This window comes from Triticum dicoccoides, chromosome 1B, assembly GCF_002162155.2.
Source record: "Triticum dicoccoides isolate Atlit2015 ecotype Zavitan chromosome 1B, WEW_v2.0, whole genome shotgun sequence".
Classification (NCBI taxonomy): domain Eukaryota; kingdom Viridiplantae; phylum Streptophyta; class Magnoliopsida; order Poales; family Poaceae; genus Triticum; species Triticum dicoccoides.
Window position 1 is genome coordinate 609,658,390 of NC_041381.1, and position 27,499 is coordinate 609,685,888.

General features: G+C 42.7%; 1 protein-coding gene and 1 long non-coding RNA gene across 3 annotated transcripts; one reads left to right on the forward strand and one right to left on the reverse strand.

Moving 5' to 3' along the window:
- Positions 1-12,770: 12,770 nt before the first annotated feature.
- LOC119349089 lies at positions 12,771-20,119 on the forward strand. The gene is made up of 3 exons (XR_005169243.1): positions 12,771-13,063; positions 13,155-13,302; positions 19,987-20,119. It is a non-coding gene; the product is annotated as an uncharacterized LOC119349089 (long non-coding RNA).
- Positions 14,083-21,120, reverse strand: LOC119349088 (alpha-glucan water dikinase, chloroplastic-like). Of its 2 annotated transcripts, XM_037617097.1 has the most exons (25): positions 21,011-21,120; positions 20,816-20,923; positions 20,654-20,752; positions 20,437-20,571; positions 20,238-20,332; positions 20,019-20,153; positions 19,708-19,870; positions 19,513-19,602; positions 19,243-19,428; positions 18,965-19,027; positions 18,831-18,893; positions 18,683-18,742; positions 18,406-18,558; positions 18,223-18,306; positions 17,835-18,011; positions 17,650-17,756; positions 17,300-17,513; positions 17,098-17,201; positions 16,866-17,004; positions 16,588-16,713; positions 15,974-16,084; positions 15,695-15,793; positions 15,345-15,611; positions 15,142-15,257; positions 14,083-15,049 (listed from the first exon to the last, which is right to left on the reverse strand). In XM_037617097.1, the coding sequence occupies exons 1-25, from the start codon at positions 21,011-21,013 to the stop codon at positions 14,845-14,847; spliced, it is 3,102 nt and encodes a 1,033-aa protein (XP_037472994.1). In that variant the 5' UTR covers positions 21,014-21,120; the 3' UTR covers positions 14,083-14,844. The 2 variants fall into 2 exon arrangements, with proteins under 2 accessions (XP_037472994.1, XP_037472995.1); XM_037617098.1 differs by lacking the exon at positions 21,011-21,120 and having other exon boundaries at positions 14,084-15,049; positions 20,238-20,335; positions 20,816-21,003.
- Between the last annotated feature and the right edge of the window lie 6,379 nt (positions 21,121-27,499).

Consider the following 27,499-nt stretch of genomic DNA (forward strand, 5'->3'; position numbering starts at 1 on the left):
CTTTTCTTCCCTTTGGGGGTCGAGAAGACCATATTGAAAATGTTTAGTGGCTCTCATATGCATGATTGTTTATTTAACTTAGAGCCCATATTACTTGTCTTCTCTCTTGAGTTGAATGCTTGTAGATTCCAGCTTAGTCCAATGCACGTGCACTTTTATTATTATACACATCGTTCGGTTGTGCAAGTGAAAGGCAATAATGACGATATATGATGGACTTATTGAGATGAGAAAAGCTGGTATGAACTCGACCTCTCTTTTTTTGTAAATATGATGTGTCGTGGAATTGTCACGTCAGATGTCCTCGTGAAAGGACTTAGTTGTGGAGCCATCGCAACTAGGAAGCTTGAAGGGGTTAAATCGGGACAAAGGACACGAGAGGGTTTATACTAGTTCGGCCCCTTATGATGAAGGTAAGGCCTACGTCTAGTTGGGTTGGTATTGATGTTTCGATGACCAGGGAGCGAGACACACTATGCCTGGTTCTCGAGGAGTTGTTTTTCTTTTCTTGTCCCTCTTTGGGGAGCCCTGCCCCTCCTTATATAAGTTGAAGGGGCGGCTTACATGTAGAGTGAAGGAAATATGCCCTAGAGGCAATAATACAGTTATTATTTATTTCCTTATATCATGATAAATGTTTATTATTCATGCTAGAATTGTATTAACCGGAAACATAATACATGTGTGAATACATAGACAAACATAGTGTCACTAGTATGCCTCTACTTGACTAGCTCGTTTATCAAAGATGGTTATGTTTCCTAGCCATGGACAAATGAGTTGTCATTTGATTAACGGGATCACATCATTAGAAGAATGATGTGATTGACTTGACCCATTCCGTTAGCTTAACACTTGATCGTTTAGTATGTTGCTATTGCTTTCTTCATGACTTATACATGTTCCTATAACTATGAGATTATGCAACTCCCGTTTACAGGAGAAACACTTTGGGTGCTACCAAACGTCACAATGTAACTGGGTGATTATAAAGGAGTACTACAGGTGTCTCCAAAGGTACATGTTGGGTTGGCGTATTTCGAGATTAGGTTTTGTCACTCCGATTGTCGGAGAGGTATCTCTGGGCCCTCTCGGTAATGCACATCACTATAAGCCTTGCAAGCAATGTAGCTAATGAGTTAGTTACGAAATGATGCGTTACGTAACGAGTAAAGAGACTTGCCGGTAACGAGATTGAACTAGGTATTGGATACCGACGATCGAATCTCGGGCAAGTAACATACCGATGGCAAAGGGAACAAAGTATGTTGTTATGCGGTTTGACAGATAAAGATCTTCGTAGAATATGTAGGAGCCAATATGGGCATCCAGGTTCCGCTATTGGTTATTGAGTTCTAGGTCATGTCTACATAGTTCTCGAACCCGTAGGGTCCGCACGCTTAAGGTTTCGATGACAGTTATATTATGAGTTTATGAGTTTTGATGTACCGAAGGAGTTTGGAGTCCCGGATGAGATCGGGGACATGACGAGGAGTCTCGAAATGGTCGAGACGTAAAGATCGATATATTGGACGACTATATTCGGAGTTCGGAAAGGTTCCGAGTGATTCGGGTATTTTTCAGAGTACCGGAGAGTTACGTGAATTCGCCGGGGAGTATATGGGCCTTATTGGGCCATACGGGAATAGAGGAGAGAGGCCAAAAGGAAGGAGGCCTGCACCCCCCCTCTGGTCCGAATTGGACAAGGGGGCCGGCCCCCTTTTCCTTCTCCCTCTCCTCCTCTTTTCTCCTCCAACAAGGAAAGGAGGAGTCCTACTCCCGGTGGGAGTAGGACTCCCCCTTGGTGCGCCTCCTCCATAGGACGGCCGCCTCCCCCCTTGCTCCTATATATATGGGGGCAGGGGGTCACCCCAAAGACACAACAACAATTGATCCTTGAGATCTATTAGCCGTGTGCGGTGCCCCCCTCCACCATAGTCCTCCTCGATAATATTGTAGCGGTGCTTAGGAGAAGCCCTGCGACGGTAGAATATCAAGATCGTCACCACGCCATCGTGCTGACGAAACTCTCCCTCGACACTCGGCTGGATCAGAGTTCAAGGGACGTCATTGAGCTGAACGTGTGCTAGAACTCGGAGGTGCCATAGTTTCGGTGCTTGATCGGTCGGGCCGTGAAGACGTAGACTACATCAACCGCGTTGTGCTAACGCTTCCGCTTACGGTCTACAAGGGTATGTAGACAACACTCTTCCCTCTCGTTGCTATGCATCACCATGATCTTGTGTGTGCGTAGGAATTTTTTTGAAATTACTACGTTCCCCAACATAGATTCCTATTAGGATTTGAACTAACTTATTCTCTATTACAAGTCGGATACACGTACGGGTCTTGCTTCCTCGTAAAGGAAATATTCCTCATGCCTTCTGTCTTAAGCCGGTCCACCATAATATGAGCCCGCCTACTGGGCCTTGGGCCTAGTCTTCTATGTGACCCGCCGTCGGGGTCATCCGTGAGTCGTCTGACCAGTGAGCCGCCAGACCCGTGAGTCACCAGTCCTCCGGTGGGTCCACGGTGAAGAGCAAAGTCCGGTCGGTTCATACTTCCGGCCGGGTCATACCGCGAGGTATATCCCCGACATTAGCCCCCAGTTTAATTTGGATTTATCCATGTTAAACTGATCCTGTAAAACAAACACAAGAACAACTTTGACAGATTGTGTTCCGGGTTAAAAATTCTTGCATGCTGGCACCTGATCATCCTTAATTCCTTGTGCTCTGGGTTAAATATTCTCCTGAGACGGGACCTGATTATCCTTAAGTCCAATTATCATTTCCTTCATCTAGAAAATCCGGGTCAAATAAGCTAGCTTCATACTCAATTTGCTGATGTTGGTTTCTCACAGAAAAATATTGTGAAGAATAATCCACTTGAGTCGGCTTCCAAGGCGCTAGGCTAAATAATTTTGGTCTTCAAATACTCATCTGATATTCAGTCGGCTTGAAGATGTAAAACTTGCTGGTTTATCATTACCAAAAACTACCAGATTATAAAACAGACGATGCCGGGTCATAATTGTTGTTGACACCGGTTTATGTAATTGATCCTCCTGATTTGCTCAAAACTGATAATTTGAAGATTTTTCTCCCTTATATCCATATTACCTGTAGCCCCCAAGTCTTGAGCAGAACAAAGTGATGGTTTAAGACTTGCTCCAATATATGTTGCAACCTTTAAGAAATCCGGTTTATTCATCTCAATCATATAAACTGAATATTCCACACATGTAGCCCCCAAGTGTCGGGTTGTCATGCTTGCAGCAACCTGGGACTTGTAATTGCTTTATGCTCATGAAAATTTCAACCAGTGTAGCCCCCAAGGGCCAGGTCATTATACAATAATGAGCAGGGACTTTCTAGATATAACCATGTAAATTTGAACAGCAATGTGTAGCCCGCAAGGGCCGGCTTAGTAAGATAATACTGAGCTGGGACTTTATATATACTTCATTGAAAATAATATCATATGATGTAACCCTCACCATGGGGCTCGAACCCACGTCCATAAGGTTAAGAGCTTTGTACTCTACCAACTGAGTAGTGGACCTTTCAATATAATGGATTAAGACTTGTGTACCTTGAATTGTTGACAGGAGCAATTGGTAGCCCCCAAGGGCCAGCTCATTACAATGTGATGAGTCGGGTCTTCAATGAGGTGAGCAAAAATGACTTTGCATTAGCCCCCAAGTGTCACGGTGCATGCTTGCAGCGACGTGAGACTTGCATATTTGATGTACCCTCAATTTGAATAATATAGCCCCCAAGTACCGGGTCGTAAGCCTGCAGCAACTCGGGACTATTCCTTCCATTGTAGAATAAATCATATCCATTAATAAAATAATAGCCATTGCGCTGAAGCGACTTTGAAGACCTTCATCATAATATTGGCTATTGATAACCATAATAAGAATCCAGCCATGTTTTGGCTATTAAAGATTTGAATAATATAATCCGGTATGAAAACCTCGATCATTCAATATCATCATGAAAATCCAGCCAGTTTTGGCTATTAAAGATGTAAATACCTCATCGGTTGACAAATAAATCCAGAGTTTAAATACCTGGCGGCTTTTGGCCGATGAAGACTTAATGGGCATTCATTGTAAGCCGGAATTTTTGTAACCCGGTGGCCTATAGCCCTTGAGAAAATCAATAATTGATAACCCTTTTGAGACACCAATTTCAGTGATGAGCTTGGACTGAAGCATTTATATAAGTCATAGTTCTGCAAATCCTGCACAGAGTTTAAACAACAAATGCCCTGGCGACTTAACGTCAAAAGCCAGGGCGGGTAACCACCCAAATGTAGTCTTATCCTGCACACAAGTAGATCACAAGATCCCTATGATGCTTTGAATGATACCGCCGGTTTACGTGACCCGGACAGTGAAGTTGATAACTCAACTCTGTAAAAGCCGGCACATAAGATATTTGTGACAACTCAAATACTTTTGATTGTATAAAAATAGATAAAATTTTTAAGGCTTTTGATTCGAATATGATCAGTAAACCGTTCCAAAGGGGTTAAGCTAAGATTCGAATACGATCATATAGCCCCCAGTGGCGTTGGCGATGCCGATCAAGTGGGTATCGACAGCTATGTTCTCTTTGGTTTGAATACGACCTATGTTTGAACAGGAAGCCCCCAAGTGACCTTAAGAGTTGTTTAACGACGCTGATTCGAATACGATCCACGTCGATTCCCAAAGGGGTTGAGCTATGATTCGGATACGATCAAGAAGCTCCCAAGTGGGTTCAGCAGTTTGCTAATCAAAAGAGTATCGACAGTTATGTTCTCTTTGGTTCGAATACAACCTATGTTTGAACAGGAAGCCCCCAAGTGACCATATAAGTTTTGGCATTGCACCGATCAAGAGGGTACTGATAGCTATGCCCGATGAGCAGGAAGCCCCCAAGTGACCATAATAAGATAAGCCGTAAGGCAGGATACCTATGTTTGAACCGCGCATCATGGCAGCAAGTTCTTTGGCAACCTTTAATTTTGCTGAGAAAAATCGAACTTGCGAGAGATTAATTCTTTTTGAACCAGAAGTTTAAACCGGATGTGAAAGCTTCAAAACTTTGTGAGAGAAAAATTTACCTTGAGCCGGATTTGAACCGGATTTGAGAGCTTCAAAGCCTTGTGGTAAATAAATTTCCCTTGAACCGGTTTTTAAATCGGATATTAAGAGCTTCAGTGCTTTGTGGGAGAGAGATGTCTCTTGAACCTGATTTTAAACCGAATCCTTCTTTTTAAACCGGATATTTTCTGACGGCCCTTAAATTTTTCACCAATATCGCGGTAGCCTCTGGAACCGGGTTACCTTCCCTCCAATGACCCGGAGTTCTTGAATCCATTGAAACCGGTTAATTTTGCCGAGTCATACCATTGTAGCCCCCGAGTCTCAAGACGACTCAAGGAGTTGGCTTGAGATTCTCCATATTTGAACATAGGAGAAGGTGTACATCATTGGCGTTGATAGCGCGATGTGAATCCACAGAAGGTTGAGGTGACTGCGGCGGGTTATAAATGATCCCGTATGAGCCGTGTCAGCAACTCAGCCAATGGCTCCTTCCAACTAGTTGTTTGAAGTTAACCAAACTGTAGTGGCGGCGACTTGTGCACCTGCCCATTGAACCATCCAGTGCAGACGGCGGCTGATAATATATGATAATTTGCCTCTAATTTGTTGGAAGAAAACCGGCTTCCCAAGTAGTGACTTGCTCATACTCAATAAACAGCTCATCCAGACAAGTGCGGCTCGGTGTGTTCATATAGACCAGGCCGCGAGACACGGACGGTAAAGACGAACGTAACATCAGAGGCGGTATAGACAGATGAACCGGCCGTGGCGTTGTAAGCCGGTGCGGACGGGCAAGTTGTCCTCCTTGTTGTAAGCCGGCATGATCGCGAGAGACGGCCACGGCGTTGTAAGCCGGTGCGGGAGTCCGTTGAGTAACGATGATCACCTGTGCCAAAAGATGTTGGCGTGCCTCCATCTCCGCGGTATAATATCACTTTTTGTCATAAATAATTGCCCTGCATAAACAATATTGCAGACCAAGGCAAAGATAAACTTGTTCTTTGACAAAAACAACATGTGCTAATAAAATAAACTTAGAAGGATATCACCTATTTTGTTCGGATGATGGATGATCCATTCAACATGACAGGGGCGGCTCAACGCAGCGGGGGCGGCTCACATATGTCCATTGGACAGCTTGTGTAAGCATACATGGCTTTGATTTGTTGATATATATGTCGGAGTCAAACCTGCAACATTCAGAAGACGAAGCGAACGCATGAGCCAGCCGCGACATTGTAAGTCGTGCGGACAAACGAGTCAGTCGTGCGCGCGGACGGTTGAGTCGGCGCGGGCACGGTCAGATGAACTGACTGCAAGTGTGGTCCCGGTGAGTTGATGTAATCCGGACCACGGGGGCGGCGGCTCATACACATGTCCTTCGAGTAGCCAGGCACAAACGAACGCCGGTGCAAAAAGTTGCTAACACGTGTTGCGCCCCCATGGTATAACACCAGCTTTGTAATAAATAACTTTGTCCTGCAGATGACAACACTGTATGGCAGAGTTGTTGTTTCACAAAAAATTTAACAAGCACTGATAAAAAATAAATTGAAAGGATATCACCTGGTATTTTTGTTAACCAAAAAAGATAGCAGATGCTCAGTTGATCTGATGATGTGCGTCCCTTCACGAGCCTTTATGTGCTTCAAACTGCTGTTACGAGCTCCCATAGCCTCTCCTCGGTCTGAGCCAAGGCCGTCTGAAGAAGCTCTCTGACTCTCCGGGTTTCCACTACCACCGGGTCATCACCTTCCATGGGAAGAGCCTCTAAACGCGCTGAAGATGAGGCGGTACCACCTCCCGAGGTTGAGCCGGTCCTCCTCATTGGATGCATTTAAGCTCATCGTGAGCTGGTAAGCTTCTGACTGCAAGCGCTGTGCCCGGGCGTCGAGAGCCGCCCGCTCCACGGCTAGTCTAGTATCCTCAGCTGCCAAGGCCTCTTTGGCCTGAGCTATCTCCTCACGCACCTGTGCTACCACTGCGTCATGCTCATCTTTGTCTGCAGGAATAACTATGGTGGTTAATAGGGCCGTGAGCTTGTCCATGAGGTCCATCAGCACCTGAGTCGGTGGGCGCACGGGGCCGCCTGCCCCGGCTGCTCCTAACCCGGATGTGATCGCTGCCGCAGCTGTAGAGTTTGCACCGGGCTGAGTCCCAGCCATGTAGATCCCTGCCCATCTTGGCGGCTCACAGGGGTCCGGAATACCGCTACCATCGGAACAGCCCCCGAGCGCACCGTCCTGCACCTGATACAACGAATCTGTTGAGCCGGTGGATGAGTCACCGTATGAGAGGACAGCCGTCTCACCCCCATCTTCAGATCCCTCAGGAAGTTCCTCTCCGTGGATGCAGCCCACGAAGGCACGCCTTAAGACAGGTTGAGTCCAGGCCTTCCTTGCATGCTGAGCCGTCTCGACGAGGTCAGTGCAGTTGTCCGGCTCAGGTCCCGGCTCGCTGATCCGGCCAATGAAGACATGGATTCCGCCGAAGGGACCAGGTATCCGTACTCAATTGAGCTGGTGTCGGGACCCCAGCCTTCGTCGTCGATGTAGATCTTGCCGCGACGACTCTTGGTCATCCGGCCCACCACATATCCCTTGAGCCCTTCGAAGTTGCCCTTCAAGAACTCAAATCCACCGTGCGCTGGCCCCACGGTGGGCGCCAACTGTCGTGGAATTGTCACGTCAGATGTCCTCGTGAAAGGACTTAGTTGTGGAGCCATCGCAACTAGGAAGCTTGAAGGGGTTAAATCGGGACAAAGGACACGAGAGGGTTTATACTAGTTCGGCCCCTTACGATGAAGGTAAGGCCTACGTCTAGTTGGGTTGGTATTGATGTTGCGATGACCAGGGAGCGAGACACGCTATGCCTTGGGCCTAGTCTTCCATGTGACCCGCCATCGGGGTCATCCGTGAGTCGTCTGACCAGTGAGCCGCCAGACCCGTGAGTCGCCAGTCCTCCGGCGGGTCCACGGTGAAGTGCCAAGTCCGGCCGGGTCATACTTCCGGCCGGGTCATACCGCGAGGTATATCCCCGACATGATGAGTTCATCGTTTCCGAGTCAGCTTATTATGAAGTAAACATATTTGCAATGACATTTAGAGATTATAGTTGCTTGTGTCATGCTTGATTAGCTATGAGTTATAATGGTTTACCTTGCGTGCCAACATGCTATTAGAATGATTATGATGTGGTATGATGGGATGTATCCTCCTTTGAATGAATTGAGTGACTCGACTTGGTACATGTTCTCGCATGTAGTTGAATCAAATCAACATAGCCTTCATGATATTTATGTTCATGGTGGATTATATCCTACTCATGCTTGTATTCGGTGAGAATTAATTTTAGTGCATGTTTATGACTGTTGTCGCTCTCTCAGTTGGTCGCTTCCCAGTCTTTTGCTAGCCTTCACCTGTACTAAGCGGGAATAGTGCTTGTACATCCAGCTCCTTAAACCCCAAAGTTGTTCCATTTGAGTCCACTATACCTGAATATGCGGTATTTACCTGCCGTTCGAAGTAAATTTGTATGTGACAAACTCCAAACCTTCAAATGAAATTCTATTTTGTATGCTCGAGCAGCTCATGTTACAACTAGGGCTGCCTATATCTTCCATGCTAGGTGGGTTATTCTCAAGAGGAGTGGACTCCGCTCCTCATTCACGAGGAAGGGCCGGTAACCGGGATGCCCAGTTCCATGATCCAAAAAGATCAAAGCAAATCAAAATAATTAAACAAAACTCCCCCAGGGCTGTTGTTAGTTGGAGGCACTCGTTGTTTCGAGCAAGCCATGGATTGATGCTTGTTGGTGGTTGGGGGAGTATAAACCTTTACCATTCTGTTTGGGAACTGCCTATAATGCATGTAGTATGGAAGATACAACCATCTCATAGTTGTTGCATTGACAACGAAAGTATGCCGCTCAAAATGTTATTCAATATCTATTTTAAAATCAAGCTCTCGCACCTCTACAAATCCCTGCTTCCCTCTGTGAAGGGCCAATCTATTAACTTTTATGTTGAGTCATCACCCTTCTTATTAAAAAGCACCCGCTAGAGAGCACACTGTCATTTGCATTCATTACTATTAGTTTATATTGGGTATGACTTGACTGGATCTCTTTTACCATGAATTACAATGTTGAGTCAGTCCTTGATCTTTAAAGGTGCTCCGCATTTATGTTTTGCGGTCTCAGAAAGGGCTAGCGAGATACCATTTTGTTATATCATGTTATGATTGTTTTGAGAAAGTTTTGTCATCCGAGTTTTATTATTATGGCTCGCTAGCTGATTATGCTATTGGTATGAGTAATTGTGAGACCTAAGTGTTATTGTGAGTATGGTTAGTTCATAATATTTGCTGAAACTTGAATGGTGGCTTTTCATGTTTACAACAACAAGAGTAAACAGAGTTTGTAAAAGTTTTTCTTTATCACTTTCAGTTTATCAACTGAATTGCTTGAGGACAAGCAAAGGTTTAAGCTTGGGGGAGTTGATACGTCTCCAACGTATCTACTTTTCCAAACACTTTTGCCCTTGTTTTGGACTCTAACTTGCATGATTTGAATGAAACTAACCCGGACTGGCGCTATTTTCAGTAGAACTGTCATGATGTTGTTTTATGTGTAGAAAAGAAAAGTTCTTGGAACGTCCTGAAAATCCACGGAGGCACGTTTTGGAATTAATAAGAATTATTGGGCGAAAGAAATACACCAGGGGCCCCACACCCTGTCCACGAGACAGGGGGGCGCGCCCCCTATCTCGTGGGCCCCCTGGACCTCCATCGACCTCAACTCCAACTCCATGTATTCACGTTCGGGGAGAAAAAAATCAGAGAAAAAGTTTCATCGCGTTTTACGATACGGAGCCGCCGCCAAGCCCTAATCTCTCTCGGGAGGGCTGATCTGGAGTCCGTTCGGGGCTCCGGAGAGGGGGATTCGTCGCCGTCGTCATCATCAACCATCCTCCATCACCAATTTCATGATGCTCACCGCCGTGCGTGAGTAATTCCATTATAAGCTTGCTGGACGGTGATGGGTTGGATGAGATTTACCATGTAATCAAGTTAGTTTTGTTAGGGTTTGATCCCTAGTATCCACTATGTTCTGAGATTGATGTTGCTATGACTTTGCTATGCTTAATGCTTGTCACTAGGGCCCGAGTGACATGATTTCAGATCTGAACCTATTATGTTTTTATGAATATATGTGTGTTCTTGATCCTATCTTGCAAGTCTATAGTCACATATTATGTGTTATGATCCGACAACCCCGAAGTGACAATAATCGGGTTACTTCTCGGTGATGATCGTAGTTTGAGGAGTTCATGTATTCACTATGTGCTAATGCTTTGTTCCGGTTCTCTATTAAAAGGAGGCCTTAATATCCCCTCGTTTCCGCTAGGACCCCGCTGCCACGGGAGGGTAGGACAAAAGATGTCATGCAAGTTCTTTTTCATAAGCATGTATGACTATTTACGAAATACATGCCTACATTACATTGATGAATTGGAGCTATTTCTGTGTCACCCTATGTTATAGCTATTACATGAGGAATCGCATCCGGCATAATTATCCATCACTGATCCATTGCCTACAAGCTTTTAACATATTGTTCTTCGCTTATTTACTTTTCCGTTGCTACTGTTACAACAACTACAAAAACCCCAAAACTATTATCTTTACTTTTGCTACTATTACCTTTATTATCATACTACTTTGCTACTAAATATCTTGCTGCAGATACTAAGTTATCCAGGTGTGGTTGAATTGACAACTCAACTGCTAATACTCAAGAATATTCTTTGGCTCCCCTTGTGTCGAATCAATAAATTTGGGTTGAATACTTTACCCTCGAAAGCTGTTGCGATCCCCTACACTTGTGGGTTATCACCCTCCGACGTGCGACTGACGCAATCTTCAAACTGTGTGGTTAACTGCAGCTTTGGCGGCCGTTTAGCCGCCCCCAGGACCGGGACGTCATCACCACCCTCCTCTCCGATCTTTGCTCGATGGCGCTCCGCGTGGCTCCCCCGTTGCCGCCTCCTCCTCCTGAGCCTGACTAGACCGCCTGGCGGCTATTTGGCGTGTGTGTTTGGGTTTAGGGCTTGTTGTGCTGTGCCCTCAGCATTGACCCTTTCTTGTACTATTTGTTCCTGTGGACCTCCGTGTGTGTGTGCGTGGTTTGTGTTGGACCTTGTTGGATACTTGTTGTGCGGTGGCTTTATAATATAAAGCGGGGCGAAAGCCTTTTTCGGTAAAGCACATCGCCGAAAGACCTAAAATAAATTCAGAAAAATACGAGCATCGTTGTCAAGTCTGGGACTTGAACCCTGGGTGTTTGGGTAGATAATTGTCCTCCTAACCATCCAACTACAGATCGGTTCGTGAAGGAAAAATAGCTTATGGCATATTTTTTTTTTGTTATGGAACCAAAAAAATATCAAAAAATGTTACAGAGCCGATGTTTCCTACTAACAGTTTTCGGTTTTTAGTGAACTTCTTTATGGTACGCCTGATTCAACGCACGAATCTCAAAGTATGACATGTGGCAATCTTTGTGTGCACACCACTCGCTTCGATCCACCCTTTGGAGTGAACGACACAAACGTTTGCTCCCGGCTACCCTCCCTGAACAATCCATGTGTAGCATGACATTCATCTATGATGTAGCATGGCAATTACTGAAATTCTGAACACATGATGACAGCTTTGTCCTGTTGTAGCATGACAATTTATTGGACATGTAAGAAATTTTTGTCTACTATACCATAGCAAATGTTTTTCTATAACATGTCAATTCTCTTTTATCGTTGCATGGCAATTTTTAAAGGAACTTGTAAGCGTGGGCGTGCAACGCATGTATCGTTAAAAAGTTATGAAGGGTCGTTGGCATGGTCAAAATCGTAACCAAATTCAAAATTGAATACCTCAGTTTAATGAAAGAGCTTCAAAGTCAGTGAACATAGTAAATTAAAAGAATTAAATGGGAGAGCTATTTGATAATCGCCGACCCGGTCAAAACCGACTGATCTAATTCTAAATTGAAGACCTCAATTGTTTTTGTGGACTTAAAATTGGGAAGTATAGTGTATAGTATAAAAGAATTGAACGAGAGAGCTTTGAGAAATTATTGTCTCGGTCAAAATTGAATGACCCAATTTCAATTGAAGACCTCAATTAAATGTGTGCTCTTTAAAAATAGAAAGCATAGTGTTATAGAAGATATATTCTTTCTGATACCCCAAAATAGTGAAATAAGAAATCAAAGCAGAGGAAAAAAACTTGTATCCACAATGAATTTAAAAAAAGTCAAATGTATCATTTTAGTCTGGACATAAAAAAAGTTAGTTTTAGACAGACATAGAAAAAAAAAGCTAATGCACACCATGTCGGTGTGCAAGTAAACATGTCATGTGCTCATGTCAAGGAAATCACCCTTGAATGAGCAAAGCCATAGCCATGATGAAATCACAATTATTGATTGTTCATCGTTTTTGAGGTAGCTCACCATCCATGCTGAATGGTGAACACAATGTCTAGAAACCAGGTTATAAATCGGTCTGGGTCCCTGTTCGTAAGCGGTGTGGTACTAAATGTATCCGACATCGTTCTCGCGTTACCTTGATATACTGGGCCAAACTGAAGGCCCGGTACAGGGAGGAAAGGAATGGACGCGCCAGACCGTCAGCCCGGGCCTGCAGTAGACTTCTGGAGAGTAGACCAGCGGCGGCCGGCGAGGCCGGGAGCACCGGAGGAGGAGGGAGGACGGCCGGGCGGCGCTGTGTGTTTTCCGCCTCATCCTTTCCGGTAGTCGGCACTCGGCGTGTGTACCGGCCGGGGCATCCGCGGGCTCTCGTGTGGACGCCATGGCTGCAAGGTGTTCGACGTAATGCTCCCTGCTTCTGATGGTGCTCACAGGACCCCAGCGAGGTACTTCTTTCGATAATACATGGGCAAGGTACAGAAAATGTATAGCGGCTTAAGTTCTGATGTATACCAAGAAGAACTTTACGCTTGACCATATTATAGTGTCTGCCGCTGATCTGCAGACTGCAGGCATTATGAAGGTGCAGAGTGAGACATGGAGTTGCCTTGTCTTCTCACCCTGAAAGGAGTTACCTTGAGTGGTGGGTGATGAAGGAATGTTTTCTTGCCAGGATGCTTTCTCATCTTCTGTCCACTTGTTTCAGGAATCAGGTGAGAGCATTATGTCCCCTGTCGTCATTGTTGTCGCAATTTTATGGCGTTTTTTAATTGATTAATGTAGATCATATCTGTTGAATTTAATTTGAGTCAACAATGACTTATGTTGTGTCTATCCGTTTGATTCATGCTAGAAGCTTATGCATTTTGGTAAATAGGCACCAGACCACCTGAATACATTAACCAGAGCGAAATTTGTATAGGGGTACACAAGCATGAAGCATGTGACCTTCTCACTAAGCATGTGAGGACAGGTATTGCTTCCAAGACATAGCGACGATCTTGTCACTAAGTTCTTTAAACATACAAGTCCAAACAGTGCGGTTAGGGTGCAGACAACAAGTCCATGCAATCCACATTCCTGAACACTTTGGCGTTGTGGGCATTCCAAATTTTCAAGAGGTGGCACTGGGAGATGTTTCTGCAGAACAATTTAGCCTTTGTATTGAGATTGTCCTTGATGAGCCACCTGAATATCACAGATGGGGGCATATTGGATGGAGGAGAGTCGTGTTAGTGGGATTCGACAATAGGTTATTAGAGAATTGAGGTTTTTTCCCATGCAAAGGATGACTTCGATCTAGGCACGTGTTTGAACAAGTTTTTTTTTTCTCAAATTTTTTTTTTGCGAGGGAACAAGAGAACCAGTTTCCAGAAAATCTTAATACTTTCAGTATTTTTCCGCTCGGAACTTCCAAACGAACTTTGAATTCAAAAAATTTTAGTGTAATAATACATTTTGTCTGAACCCTGGGATGTCGAGGTGATGATTCGCACACATTATCACCTGGACTAAAGCAATTATGTGAAAACATTTAGGTGGGAAGCTCTGGTGTTGAAGAATTAGAAGGACAGGTGGCCAAGAGAATTCTTTCTGGAAAGAGGAAAACCCCCGGTCTCTGCATCAATTGACGCAAACATTTTATTTATTATTAAACACAATGACAAACATTCAAACCGATCGACTTACACAAAAAGAAAGAGAAACCTGAGGCCATGTACATTGAACCTGCCTCACAGTTGCATCTCCACCATACTAGCACAAACCCTATGACCATGGACCATAATCCACCGGTCGAGGAACCAGAGGATTTTGTGGAACTTATCTGCAATAGCCAATAACTGCCAGCCATTACCAGTTACCTTGTTACAACTCAGTTACCTTTGTTTCTTTTAATGGCCTGAAATCAGTAGAAATAGATTTGATCTGTTTATCTCAGTCATCCCAAGAGCAGTGCTTCTCTTTCAAGCAATAGCGCTTCTAATCTTCATTTGCAGGCTGCATTCTTTTCTGTCAGAGATCTTTGGAACTTCTTATATGGACAGGTTTCTTCGTAGTGCACTCTTATTACTCTGTAGTTCTATATGCTGGGGGATAACTCACACCCTCCTTTTATTATTCTCTAGTTCGCCATCGTATACCAACACCAAAAATGTATGTGCATGTTTTAGTACATTGCACAATTGTGGAACTCTATAGGATGCACGGGTTGTCATGCATATTCTATACCGTACTTTCGCAAACAGTAAAGTAAATCACATTTGTGGCCGTGTCTGCACAACGTAGATCTTTCCATCCTTCACCACTCCTTCAATATCCTGTGGAGACCCATAGAGCTCCTCAATAGCATGACCAGCACGAGCAATGTTTGAGAGTATTGAGTTACGGAAACTGCAATCTGTAATGAGGGGATCATTTGTGTAGTCAAGAATCACTTCTTCTTCCTTGTCCATAGGCACACTACAGAAAGAACAGCAAATGATTACCTGCAACCCCCATAGAAAAGAGAATTTAAAATGTACAATCGTGTATCATGAAAGATTTTCAGTCACCTGTCATAGAGTCCAGCCCCAGCATAGCCTTCCAAGTCCTCACCATTTGAGTCAGAACGGAAGATGACCGACTTCTTTATGAAGAGGCCAATTGGCTTGCTTGGATATCCCAATACCTAAAACAATTTTTTTAGTAAACTCATATAACACCTTCCTCAGGGACAGTACGGAGAAAATAATAATTGCTAGTAATATTGGTTTACCCTGGGAGAGTCAAGATTATCCTTCTTGCAGACGAAGCTCATTGCACGACCAGGAAAGGCTCCCACAAGGGTCTCCCCAAGCCCTTTAACAACTTCAGCGTATATCTCTGAAGACTCTCCAGATGATGGGTTGGTAGTATGTATCACGAAGGCGTAGTCTGCACTCACAACTTCTTGCACAAGAACCGACATGCAAAGGTTGGCATGATCAAGCTTCACTTTCCGGGTGCTGAAGTACGCTCTTTCATTCCATTTTGAGGCCCACACCTGACAGTATGCAAGACGGGATTTTTCAGTCTCGCTAATTTCTGAATATTGTCTATAATGAATTCTAGTATCAGCTATGTCACCTTTTTGATTGCCATCCATGCTTGTTCCCAACGCTGTTCACCTTCATCTCCAGGCCATGGCATTCCAGAACCTTGCATCTTCTCCTTGAGTTCCTTCACCTGAAAATAAATCAGTGTAATAATTCAGATTTTGAATTAGGGAGCTTACAAAGGAACTGTTACAAGTAGGATTATGTTGCAAAAACAAGCTGTTGCAGTTGAATTTGGGAGCTTACATAGGAACTGTTCAAGTAGGATTATGTTACAAAGAACCCTTGCAAGTAGGGAATAGTTTGTTACCAGATCAGTAGGAGCTGTTAGGTTCAGCAGAACATTTCGGATTTCATTAAGAGCACCAAATTCTCCTTGATTGAGCTTGTCCGTTAGGATCTGTACCTTTTGGGCTACTTCCTGCCAATTGAAATGGACCATAAATGCATTGAGTATTATTATGCCAGTTCAGTAGTTCTCGAAAACCACACTATAACTTAACATGGTCTTTGAATAGTAGACATCTGACAGTTCACCAAGAATTTTTTTAGTAGTTGCGTCAAACATGCTATATAGTTTAGAAAAACAATAAATGCATAGTATTGCTTCAGAAGTAGAGTTTAAGAAGTGAACGCCGCCACCTATGTTTGTGCGTCCTTTTTATGTGTGTTGGGCTTGTTGAGCTATGCCCTAACAGAACCTTCTCTGTTTGGTGTGTGTGCGTGTGGCTGTTGTATTGTGAGACTCTGCGTGCGGTGGCTGTGTGTGTGTGTTCCGCTTGTTGGTACCTTGTTGAACCTTGTGCTCGGTGGTTTGCTTTATATATAAAGCGGGGAGAAAGCCTTTTTTGGTAAGAAGTGAAAGCCATGTGATGCTTAGTATGATGCATTTGCGATAGATTAATCTAGTGATATGATACCAACCTTGTTAGTCGTATCAGACAAAACTGTTTCGAACGTTCCAAATGGGAGTGCAACTGACGTTGGGACACTGACCCATGATGGCACCTTTCCGTTGAGGTAAGCTATATTCCGAGATTTAGCTCCGACCTAATAAAAAAGTTCACTTGAATAATTCAAAATATGCATAATTTATTTGTGATAGAATATGAATATGCTCCCTGGTATGGTCACTTTCAGAAAGTAAAGATGCATGATCCATAGGTAAGATCAGAAATTCAGAATGGCATTGGAGTAATGACCTTTTCATCAGAGAATTCATCAGCAGATATTGCATACTTTCCAACAAATTGCTTCTTCACTAGTGACAGAGATGGTGCTGATTGGCCATCTGCTGTATCAGGGGAACTTGAAACTAGAAGTTCATTCTCTGCAATCTCTCTATTAAATGTGCAGACAGGTAGATGTTAGGCATATCAAATAAAATTCTCGGCGATGACTTGGTATGGCTACGTTGTAAAGAATAAATATTACCTGTAGTTTATATCTACAGAACCTGGCTTTAGTGAAAGTACCTTGCCTTCATTTTGTTGCAGTTCAGAGAAGATATTTGGGTCAAAGCATGTGGCAAACAATACCTTCAAAGGAAGAGATCGATTATTATCTAGCATATATGGTAGACTAGAGTAATAAATATACTTATTAGCGTCCAAACGGTTTTGTTAAGAGAGATGACCTTGCTATTCCTTGCTCGAACTGAGACATGGGACAATACATCGGGCATATCTGGAGTAAGGACGGCGACAACACCGTCAGGTATTTCCTCTTCTCCCTTGACACCTTTTACCACCAAAACTGTGGGCTTGTCATAAGATTGGTCTTGAACAGTGAGCAATTGGTCTACGGCAACCACATACCCCGCTACTTCAACTGGGCTTATGATCTGCCAACTGTTAAAATATATAAGATGCTATTTAGAGATTGGGATCAGCTTCCATATAACTTTGAGGTTATCATCTTAAAAGGTACAATAACGCAAGACTATTATAGATATTGTAGTGGCAGCAATAAAATTATGTGTCTTACCTTCCTAGGTTTGCAACGTTCCTAAGAACAGGGTCAAGACGATTGAGGAGTAATGACAATGAAGCGGCTGATCCACTACGGATAATTTCCTCCGTAAATATGTCAAGCTGTAGATATGATATTTAATACATGTATGCGGATAGGAAAATAAAGTAAAATAAATTATGATTGATGGAAGCACTTACTGTCCATTTCTCAATTCCAAGTAACGAACCAAGGTATTCTGCTGAAGGCTGAAGAATATTATGGTATTCTTCTCCCTTGGTTGCAAGTGCAAGTCTAGTTCTGTCTAGAAATGCTTTTGCATACAATGCCCACTGATTATCAGATTTGTTTGACATTTCAAGTGCATGGTTCCATCCCTTTAAGAGACAAATAAGAACACTGTCATGTGCAGCAAGACCAACAAAAAATATATTTGTCCATTTGTACTATCAACATGTGGTTTTACAAGCAAAAGGGAGTTGTTTGATCACCAAATCATAATTGTTTTCTTTGAATGCACCTTGCTCATCTTTAAGTGTAAGATCAAAATAACACACAACAAAATCATGGTTGTGCGGAAGTTTGTACCTTTAAGCAGTATAGGAGATCCTCATTGTCATCGGTGGACAACGCAAGATTTTCAATAACTAGACCGATGAAGTACATGAGTTTCTGGATGAAAAGGAGATGATTATGAGACAGTACGCATGCCAAAGTAACAAACATTTATCTTTGTAAATGGGAAGAAACAGCGAGATATGTTTAGTTAACCTCAGGTGATGCATTGTTCAGATTTTCATATGACCTTTCAACTGCTGTCCTAACAGTAGAATCAAGAGCAATGTCCAAAAATATGAGATCCTTCAAGCGATCCGTTGAGCCAAGGAGCAAAGGGCGAAGCGCAGCTCTTGCCTCCAAGAGACCCTGTAAGGTAGCAATTAATACTACTGAACTATAATGTCTGTATTGTTTAATAGCACTGGTGCAATAGGAAAATGAATGCCTGAAAATTTGATGTGAGTAAGGAGTCTTCAAACAGCAGTGTTACCTCAACAAGCGATTCCACTGATTTATCCTCAATGTGCTCAAGGACAAACTTAAGCAATTCCTGCGCCCAAATGATGAATATCAACACAAACATGCCTTCATATGCTACAAATAATAATGTATTAAAAGGGAAGTTTAAGCATATTTACAGAAAATCCAGATGGTAATCCCTTCACAGGATTCACTTCGACACCGACCATGAAACCCTGACTCTGTAACAAGGAAATATTGTCATAACTAATACGAGCATGGTTTCAATAATTTAGCTGATATATCATGGTACCTCTGACGTGTACCCTGTACAGGTTCCTATAGCAGATTCTAGATCAGCACCGGAGTGAACAGCCTGTGATATTAGAATTATAGTCACACATAACAGTCAAGTAAAGATAAGCAAAATGGCATTTCCATAAATACATCACTATATCATGTTCGCATTTTCTTCCATATGGAGATGAGTAGAACTTTACAAAACAAAAGGTCTGGAGTTACCAGCCATCTTGATGTTTCTAAGCAAGATTATGTGCTACATACTAGCATATCTTTCACAATGAAGCTGACCTTGAGGCTTCTCATGTAGTTTGTTAAGTCGCGTAGTAGACCCTCCTTCTGGTCCCTCGTTAAATTTGGCTCTGAGTGAATAGGGTGGTCGTAGCTTGCTAATCTTTCCTTTGTTATGCCATTTTTGTTTAAAGTATCCCAATAAACTTTGATGTCAAGGTCACTGTTCATATAGTCCATCAGTGCCTGCAAAACATGAGATATAGTCATATACGTACCGTAAAGTCTGAATTCCTTACGGTGCTAAGAATCCAAATATGAATGCCTTACCTGGCAAATCACCACATCGTCTGGGCTTGTATTGTTGTGTAGTTTTTGATGCCATTCTTCCATCATTCCACCCATGCAGTTATTGTTTCTCTACAATGAAAACAACTGATGTACACCCCGCAAAAAAATACTATTCCTGTATCGTGTACTCTTTCATCAACAAATCAGCAAATGAAAGTGGTTGAATAAACTTACCTGTATTACTAAAATCTCATCACGAATACGTTGACCGACATCACCCTGACCTCCACGACCTACTGCGGCCAATATCATTCTTAGCATCTCCCTGTACTGTGGATACGTTTTGTAGAGACTTTCAAGATTGTCTGTGAACCTATCTTGTGCTTGGCTAATCTCACTGCATAATTGTAAGAAGGGGCAACATGTTATTAAAGCTACTTGAGTTCTGTTTGGTGGAAATGCTATAATTATCATTCTACTGAGCTTATTATGATTATTTTTTTTTCTTTGTAGGGTTGATGAAATGAGGGATACAAAGTGCATACCGTGGCTTCACATTATAATTCTTGTTCCAGATAAGTTGCCTCGTGGCCATGAATCTCATCCAAACCAGTAGTCCAGCAAGACCCAATTGTCCCACATCTTTTGCTTGTTCAACTAGGTCGGATGCTATATTGAATCTGTAGAGGAATAACACCAGTTTATTGATCTACCAGAGAACTACCCGTGTTACTATAGACTATAGTCACCATTTAGCATTTTACCTATGCATAAAAGATTTTTGGGCCTCTCCCTCTAGATCGGCTATTGTTTCTAGCAAAGCCTTTGCAGTCCCTTTACCAGCATCACTACTATCCTTCTGCTGCATGGCAGGTATGAGATTTTGTTAGCACTTTTGAAGGAACTCTTGGCTAATATTGGGGAGAAAATGAAATATGGTCGAAAGCTGAAGTGTAAAGTCACCTCTGAAGTCTTGGCAGCTCTCCTGCTAAAATCAAGGTAAAAGTCAGAGGTATTGTTCTTTATCCATGTTTGATTAGACCGGAGGACAAAAGGCATCCCCTTATAGCTGTCGGCATCAAGCTCTATCTCCAGAACCTTGACATGTCAAAAAGTTCCATCAAATGTAAACACCATTACAAAGTGGAAACAAATACTGCAATGATAAATTTATGTTTACCTGGTAATGCAAACCATCTAGTTCAGCATCAGAGAATGAACTCTCACATGCCAGTTCAAGCAATGTCGAACCAGCAGGTGGCACGCCTGGAGGAGGTGCCTGGAAAAAGTTTACATGTTAGTCTCGTTGTTAATCTTACCTGGAATCTTGTGATGATTTTACCTTCCACTCTCCAGCCTTCTTTGCCAGTGCCCAGTGGAGAATAAGTGGCTCGGCGTGATTTGTGGCCAAGTGAACTTTGAACTTTCCTTGTACTTCTGACATCGATGCCTTCAAAAAGGGAGAATAGTTTAGCCCGCATTGCAATATGAGGCTAGAAGCATAAGATTAAGGTGTAGAATATCTATCTGAACTAACCATGATCTCCTTTTCGCCCAGTTTGAAGACCTTTTTGCAGAGGACTTGGCAACCATTCTTCTCTTGTAGTGACTTCAGGAAGAGATCAAGAACTGTGGGATTCCGATCTGGAGTAGCTTCTGGTGCCTTATTTACGTCGGTGGAACTGGATGTGTGTTTACTGAGGAGTTGCATGACATCTCTGTTTTTGCGTGTGACCCTTTCAGATGAGAAGTTTTGGTTTGTTGCTGCAGGAGCAGAATGCTGTGCCTGATGGTGGCCTGGTCGTATATGGATTAGGAAGTTCTCGCCGTTATTTTTGAACCTGTTCAATGAAGAGGCAAGTAGGTTTGTTGGCATCATACACATGGGTAAAGATGTAAAACGAGACGACGATCTTGAATGCCACACTGACCATTTGTTCTGTGCCTCATCGACGAGAACAAACTCGATTGATTGGAGAGCTGGATCGTCTATCTCGATTTTCAGTGTAGAACTGGAACCAGACTGGTATTCAGAAGACAAAATAAGTCAGCAAATAAATTGATGTAACATCAGTTGATCATAATCTCTGAGTAAGAATTGACATTTATAATTTGCGAGAGAATTGATATTTATTTTGGCATGTACGCCATTCCTAGTGTTGTCTAGCACACAGATTCACAAGCATGGGAACTTCGTTCAGCATAATTTCTATGTAGGCTTCCACTATTCGCAAAAATTATGACTTGCTAGCAACATGTAATCAAAGATTTGTTGTATAACAAAAAGTTGCTTTATCAAAAAAAAAAAAAGACCAGTATGGGGGCTTTTTAATTAAGAAGGAGAATGTGAGACAACAACATTCTACCCAAGGTTCGCGTGGGTTATGAGACGCCATTGCGCTCTGGCCACTGGACTAGGAGTCCATCCATTGCGCTCTGGCCACTGGACTAGGAGTCCATCCACAAAGTTACTTTATCTTTTGTTTTGTATAAGAAACTTGTACTAAGCGAGGGATAATTAATATGGATTAGAGGGATTAGAGGGAGTACTCCATCCGTACATAAATGCAAGTCTTTTTAAAGATTTCAATATAGACTACATACGGATGTATATAGACATATTTTAGGGCGTAGATTCACTCATTTTGCTCGGTATGTAGTCCATACTGAAATCTCTAAAAAGACTTATATTTAGGAACAGAGGGAGTATATGGTATTGTATAAAAGAAAGTGCACTATCTTTGACACTTTGTCATGTATTTACAATATTTGCAATCTCTTACCTAACATAGTGTTAAATACGTTGTCATGTATATGTTTGATAGATGTTGTGACCATGTCTAATGTGGTACTACCTCCGAATACATGACTCTAAAGAAAGCGTAAAATATATAAAAAAACTGTGATTATTAAAATACTGTAAAGTGTTAACATTGGTAAGGTAAAAATCACATTTTTAGATTTGCCAGGAAAATATTTCTATAATATACATTTCTTAAGAAATTTTATTAATATAGAAATATAAGGTAAGAAACAAATGTTGCGATGGAGACTGTCAATGTCCAAACTTACATGTATTTTGGAATGAAAAATAATTGTTTAAAATGTTTAGATTGTTCGGGTGGAAATAATAATATTTTTTCATTAAATCACTTTTAATTTCACAATTTTCATTAACATGTATGTACAGAAGATAATGCTCAAATATGCTTTTTTTAAATTTAAAATATCACGTGTTGTGATATAGAATAATTATATAGTATTTAAAATGCAATAATATAATTATTGCGATGTAAAAAGATGATGTTCCATTATTGATACATAGATAGGGATGACGCCAATAATTACACATTTTCTCCTCAGTTTCACACAAAAATCATCCCGAGAAAATAAAGCTGAGATTAAGCAAAACATATATCTACGACTATTACGTCACCTATTGACACTTCTGACTTATTACCACCGTGAATTTTTGTGAGCCGATTCAAACAAAAGTAGTCATGAATCAAGTCTAACAAATTAAATATTTATATTGAACTTCCATACTTACTTATAACTCGGTTTTATTTATCAAAATAATATTAAATATTTTGATCAATTATTTATGATAATTGAGCATATGATTAATATTAACAATAGTCTTTTTTCTTCTACAATTGTAATGTATACCCATGAAAAATGTGCATGTAGTGTGCTAAAGTTAGACTATGTTTGTAATGAAAGTAAAATTTTAGACGCATTACGCCTTAAAGTATATTTAAATCACATCCCCATGTGAGAAAATAAGAAAAGATAAAATATAGTGACATGCTTTCGTATATTAATTTGTGACACCGATATGAATATAGTGCATATATATTTGTATGTGTCCTTAAATATTTTGGTTGAGATCTCCAGAGCGTTTGGTCTCAGAAATATCCTGATAGCAGTTTCTAGTTTATGATTATATATATATATATATATATATATAAGTAAAAGGTTATAGAGTATATTAAATATTTATGAGTAATTTATCACCGAATCATTAGCATGTTGATGTTACATTGTTTATCGGGATCAAATGTGCTTCACATGTTACATCCGGTTAAATAATTCATTGAAACATGTATGTGCTTTATATTTGGTGCCCAAATGGAATTGTTCTGGCTAAGATAGTCTCCAGTATGCAACACGGGAGATGTTAACAACGTAACTAAACGCCACTGTATATCATGTTGACTCGTTTGAACATTATTGGCTTGCGGTGTAAACTTACTTTAGCAAATTGGACATATTATTTTATCTAGATTATTAGCCTCTTTGACTTAATAATCATTAACTAGCTGTGTAATGATTATTAACATACAAATTAGTATGTGGTGAGGGGCCTCCATTTGTCTCATCTCAGAGCAGTTATCATGTTTGTCCTGACCTATAGATAGGCCATGCGTGCATGGTGAGTTCACATAAACGTCCTTCGTGCCACACATAATCTTCCTCATCTTCTTGCTAATCAAACTCAACTAGTTTGGTTGTGCCATTCCCAATCGACCTTCCCGTATGTCAGCTTCACCTTTACCATCGTTTCATGACAAAGAAGTTGAAGCAAAGGGATGATCCAAACTAGTGGGGTAGACCAATTCGCCCCACCCTCCTCGTGGCACATCAAATGGTCTTTGTGGCGATTTTGGACCCTGTCATGCGGACATGCCACACGGGAAAATATCTGGTGCACCGGAGCTTGTGGTGCTACCGGTGCACCGAACTCACATTATGTCTTTAAAAGTTTAAAAAAATTCCGAATTTTTTTAGCACACTCACACAACATCAATGTCTCTTGTGATAAAATTCCAAGTCAAAATTTGAAACAAAACTCGGAAAACAAAAATGACAAATTCAACACTGAATAGTACATAACATAACTTGGGCTTTAGATTTGACCCATTATCACACTGGTGTCAAATTTGTCATTTTTGTATCTCAAAAAATATTTCAAACTTTTATACGAAATTTTGTGACATCATACATTGATATTGCATTAACGTGCTAGAATTTTATTCAGATTTAAAAATATATTCTATGGCATCCGGCACACTGGTAGCACCATAAGTGCGGGTGCACCGGGTATATTCCCCATGCCACATAGGCTAGCATGGCTTATGAGCCTCCACATATCCTTCTGAAAAGGAGCTTGTACCCCCGGCATCTCACAGGTCAAGAAGTAAGAGTGGTGGTTATGAGAAAAAGGAAATCCTAAAATTGTGGTTAAGTAATTTACGTGCAGTAACGTTTGTGATTTATCGACTATGACTTAGTTGATTGATGATTGTCCATATGTATTTTTCTCAATCAAGTTGCAAACACGCGGAGGGTCTCCTTTTTCCCTCAAGCCAACTTAAAATGAATGGTTGGAGTGTAACCAATAGAGTGGTACGCCAAGCCCATCAAGGATCAAACAAAAACTTTGATGCCTCATTGATGCGGAGTATTCTTTAATGGGAGATGACATTCCATAGATAGTGAGGCGCTAATGGTGATTTTCTTCAATCTTAAAGCTTCGCCATCCATGAAGATTTCGTCAATCTTGAAGCTCCGCATATCGATCTGGTCTTCAACAGGCGTTGTGTGAGGGCATGTCTGTGCTTGTTTTCGTGTGTGCATAAAAAATCAATGGATAAGTCAACATGATCATTTTTTTTCACTTTGTCTTGCACAATGAATATAAAACAAGTGCGTCAATAAATAAACGAATAACAAAAACATTGTCCAGCCAGTGACCTTTTTTGACACTAATTTGAACACGGCAAACAAATTCTTACGTGACCATTTCTTATGACCCCGGTGTTCCAAACGTGGATATATATGGTGCTAGAATTCCAAACCGGTCTTACTTTTCTTGTAAGCCAAATCTCAAAGAGCAGAACAGAACAGAACAGGAAAACGAATTAATGTACGGCAAAAGGCAAACACGCACGCTTTTGAAGGGAGTCCTGAGGGCGGCGTCGTCGACCGCCCTTGTCCCCTCCGGCCTCCGGGCCGGCAGCACCCATTCCCTGGGACGACCAGAGCATGTAGTATCCCGTAAGCAAGCATGGTACGAACTAATCAAGCAAGCAGATGTTGACTGTGAGAAACACATATGTGCGTGCAGTGCAGTGCACCTTCTCCCCTGCTGCAGGGCGCCCCAGTGCAGCGCGAGCGCGCCGCCGGCGTTGGTCGCCACCAGCTCGACCTCCACCGCCGAGCCCGCGGGCTTCACGGTAACCTGCATTCGCAAAGCACGTATGCACGCGAGCATCAGACCCGTTTTCCGCGTATCAGGGCACACACATGCATGTTAACTTGCACTACAAACGATCGTTTCGTGACGCCACCTGGAGTTCAGAGTTAGAGCCCAGGCCAAACCTCCCACCATTCTGCACGCAGGGACAAGCAAGAACACGGTACGATCAATCAAGTAGTACAAGAAAAGGAACAGATGGATAGAATAGAGACCCCCTTGATCGCACGTATAGTTTAACTTCATGCAGGGGTCGCCTTGCCTACCTGGGAGGAAGCGGCGACCACACGCCGGCGGTGCCGGGAGGACACGGCCGCGTGCAGGCGGCGACCGGCGCGGAAGCGCGTCGGGGGTGGCGCCCACCGCAGCGGCCTCGGCCCGCCGGCGATGGCCGGCGCGTGGATTACCCCCGCCAGCGCCGTAGCTGCGTAGGATCCAGCCATGTTGCACCCACTGCTGCGTAGACTGATTGGGCTTATTTGTTCGTTCGATTGATGCTTTATTCTACTCTTCTGCGATCATTGGATGATCGGAGGGGGGAAGAAGAAGGGGAGAGCGACGAAGAAACTAGTAGGAGGCGAGGAGGAACAGGCGGAGCTAGCGGTGGCCGGAAATGGCATTCATGGCGCGCATGCATGCAGCATGGCCCTCTTCGGCGTCCACCTTTTCCGGTGCCCTGTTTGGCCCTGTACTATGTGTTCAGAGCCAGTGCATGTCTGCCTATGCTAAAAACATACACTCTCCTCATAATTAAAATAGGATATGCATATGCATGTCTCCTTATTTTATGGATACCAAAGAAGGGCAATCTATCTATTTATATATCTATACATGCACATATAATTAAACAACGTATATGGGATTCAAGATTGGACCAAATGAATTCCCACGTTAGCCCTAAGATAGGAGATACAAGTAAACTCCAACGTTAACCCTAAGTAGTAGATATCTATGTGTCCATTCAGCAAAACGCCCGCGTGGACCCTGACCGGAGAGAGTCATACGCACAACATGCCACATGGCAGCAAGCTTGTAATATGGATTCAAGTAAGCCTGTTAGGAATGCTTCCTTCTCTACTGAGGAGTATCTTATAAACCAATATTTGTGAAGATAAGATAAGCATGGTTCACCAGAAGTCAAGTAGATAGGCACATGATCAGAAGTTTCACTTCAAAAAACAAGATCAGAAGTCAGGATAAGTTTAACAACGGAGTCCCTCCAAAATTGTTAACTCTTCAGGGGTTGCTCCTCAAGCCACCCCTCAGTGCTCAAATTTGAGCACAGTGAGTAGCCTCCTCAAATCTTCTATCTTCTCTTGTGACCCCTCAGACTTTTGGCATGTTCCCAACCGCCGCCACCCACCACGCTGGTGGCACCTGACCATCCATACTAACTCCATGCGGCCGTGTTGAGTTACCCACAACTTCTCCTCTTCCGTCGGCCACCCTGGTGACCAGATCATCGTTGGTACCCTTCCTCGTCGCCATGAGCTCCACCCCTCCGCCGACCACGACAATGCCTGATTCCCCATACACGCATCTTTCGGAGGAGAAGGAAGCCACCGATGACATGCGCAAGATCCTGCCATCCCAAGCTCTGTCCCCTTGTTGAGCTTTCCTGATGGAGTCTAACCGCCACGCGCTTCCTCGACCAAGGCCAACTAGGTCGACGGTTGATGCCAAAAATTGGTTCCTCCCTCCATGTCGTTTTCGTATTCGGATCCTTGCCAGTGCACCAACGTTGACTGCTATGTCAGTCACCTCTCT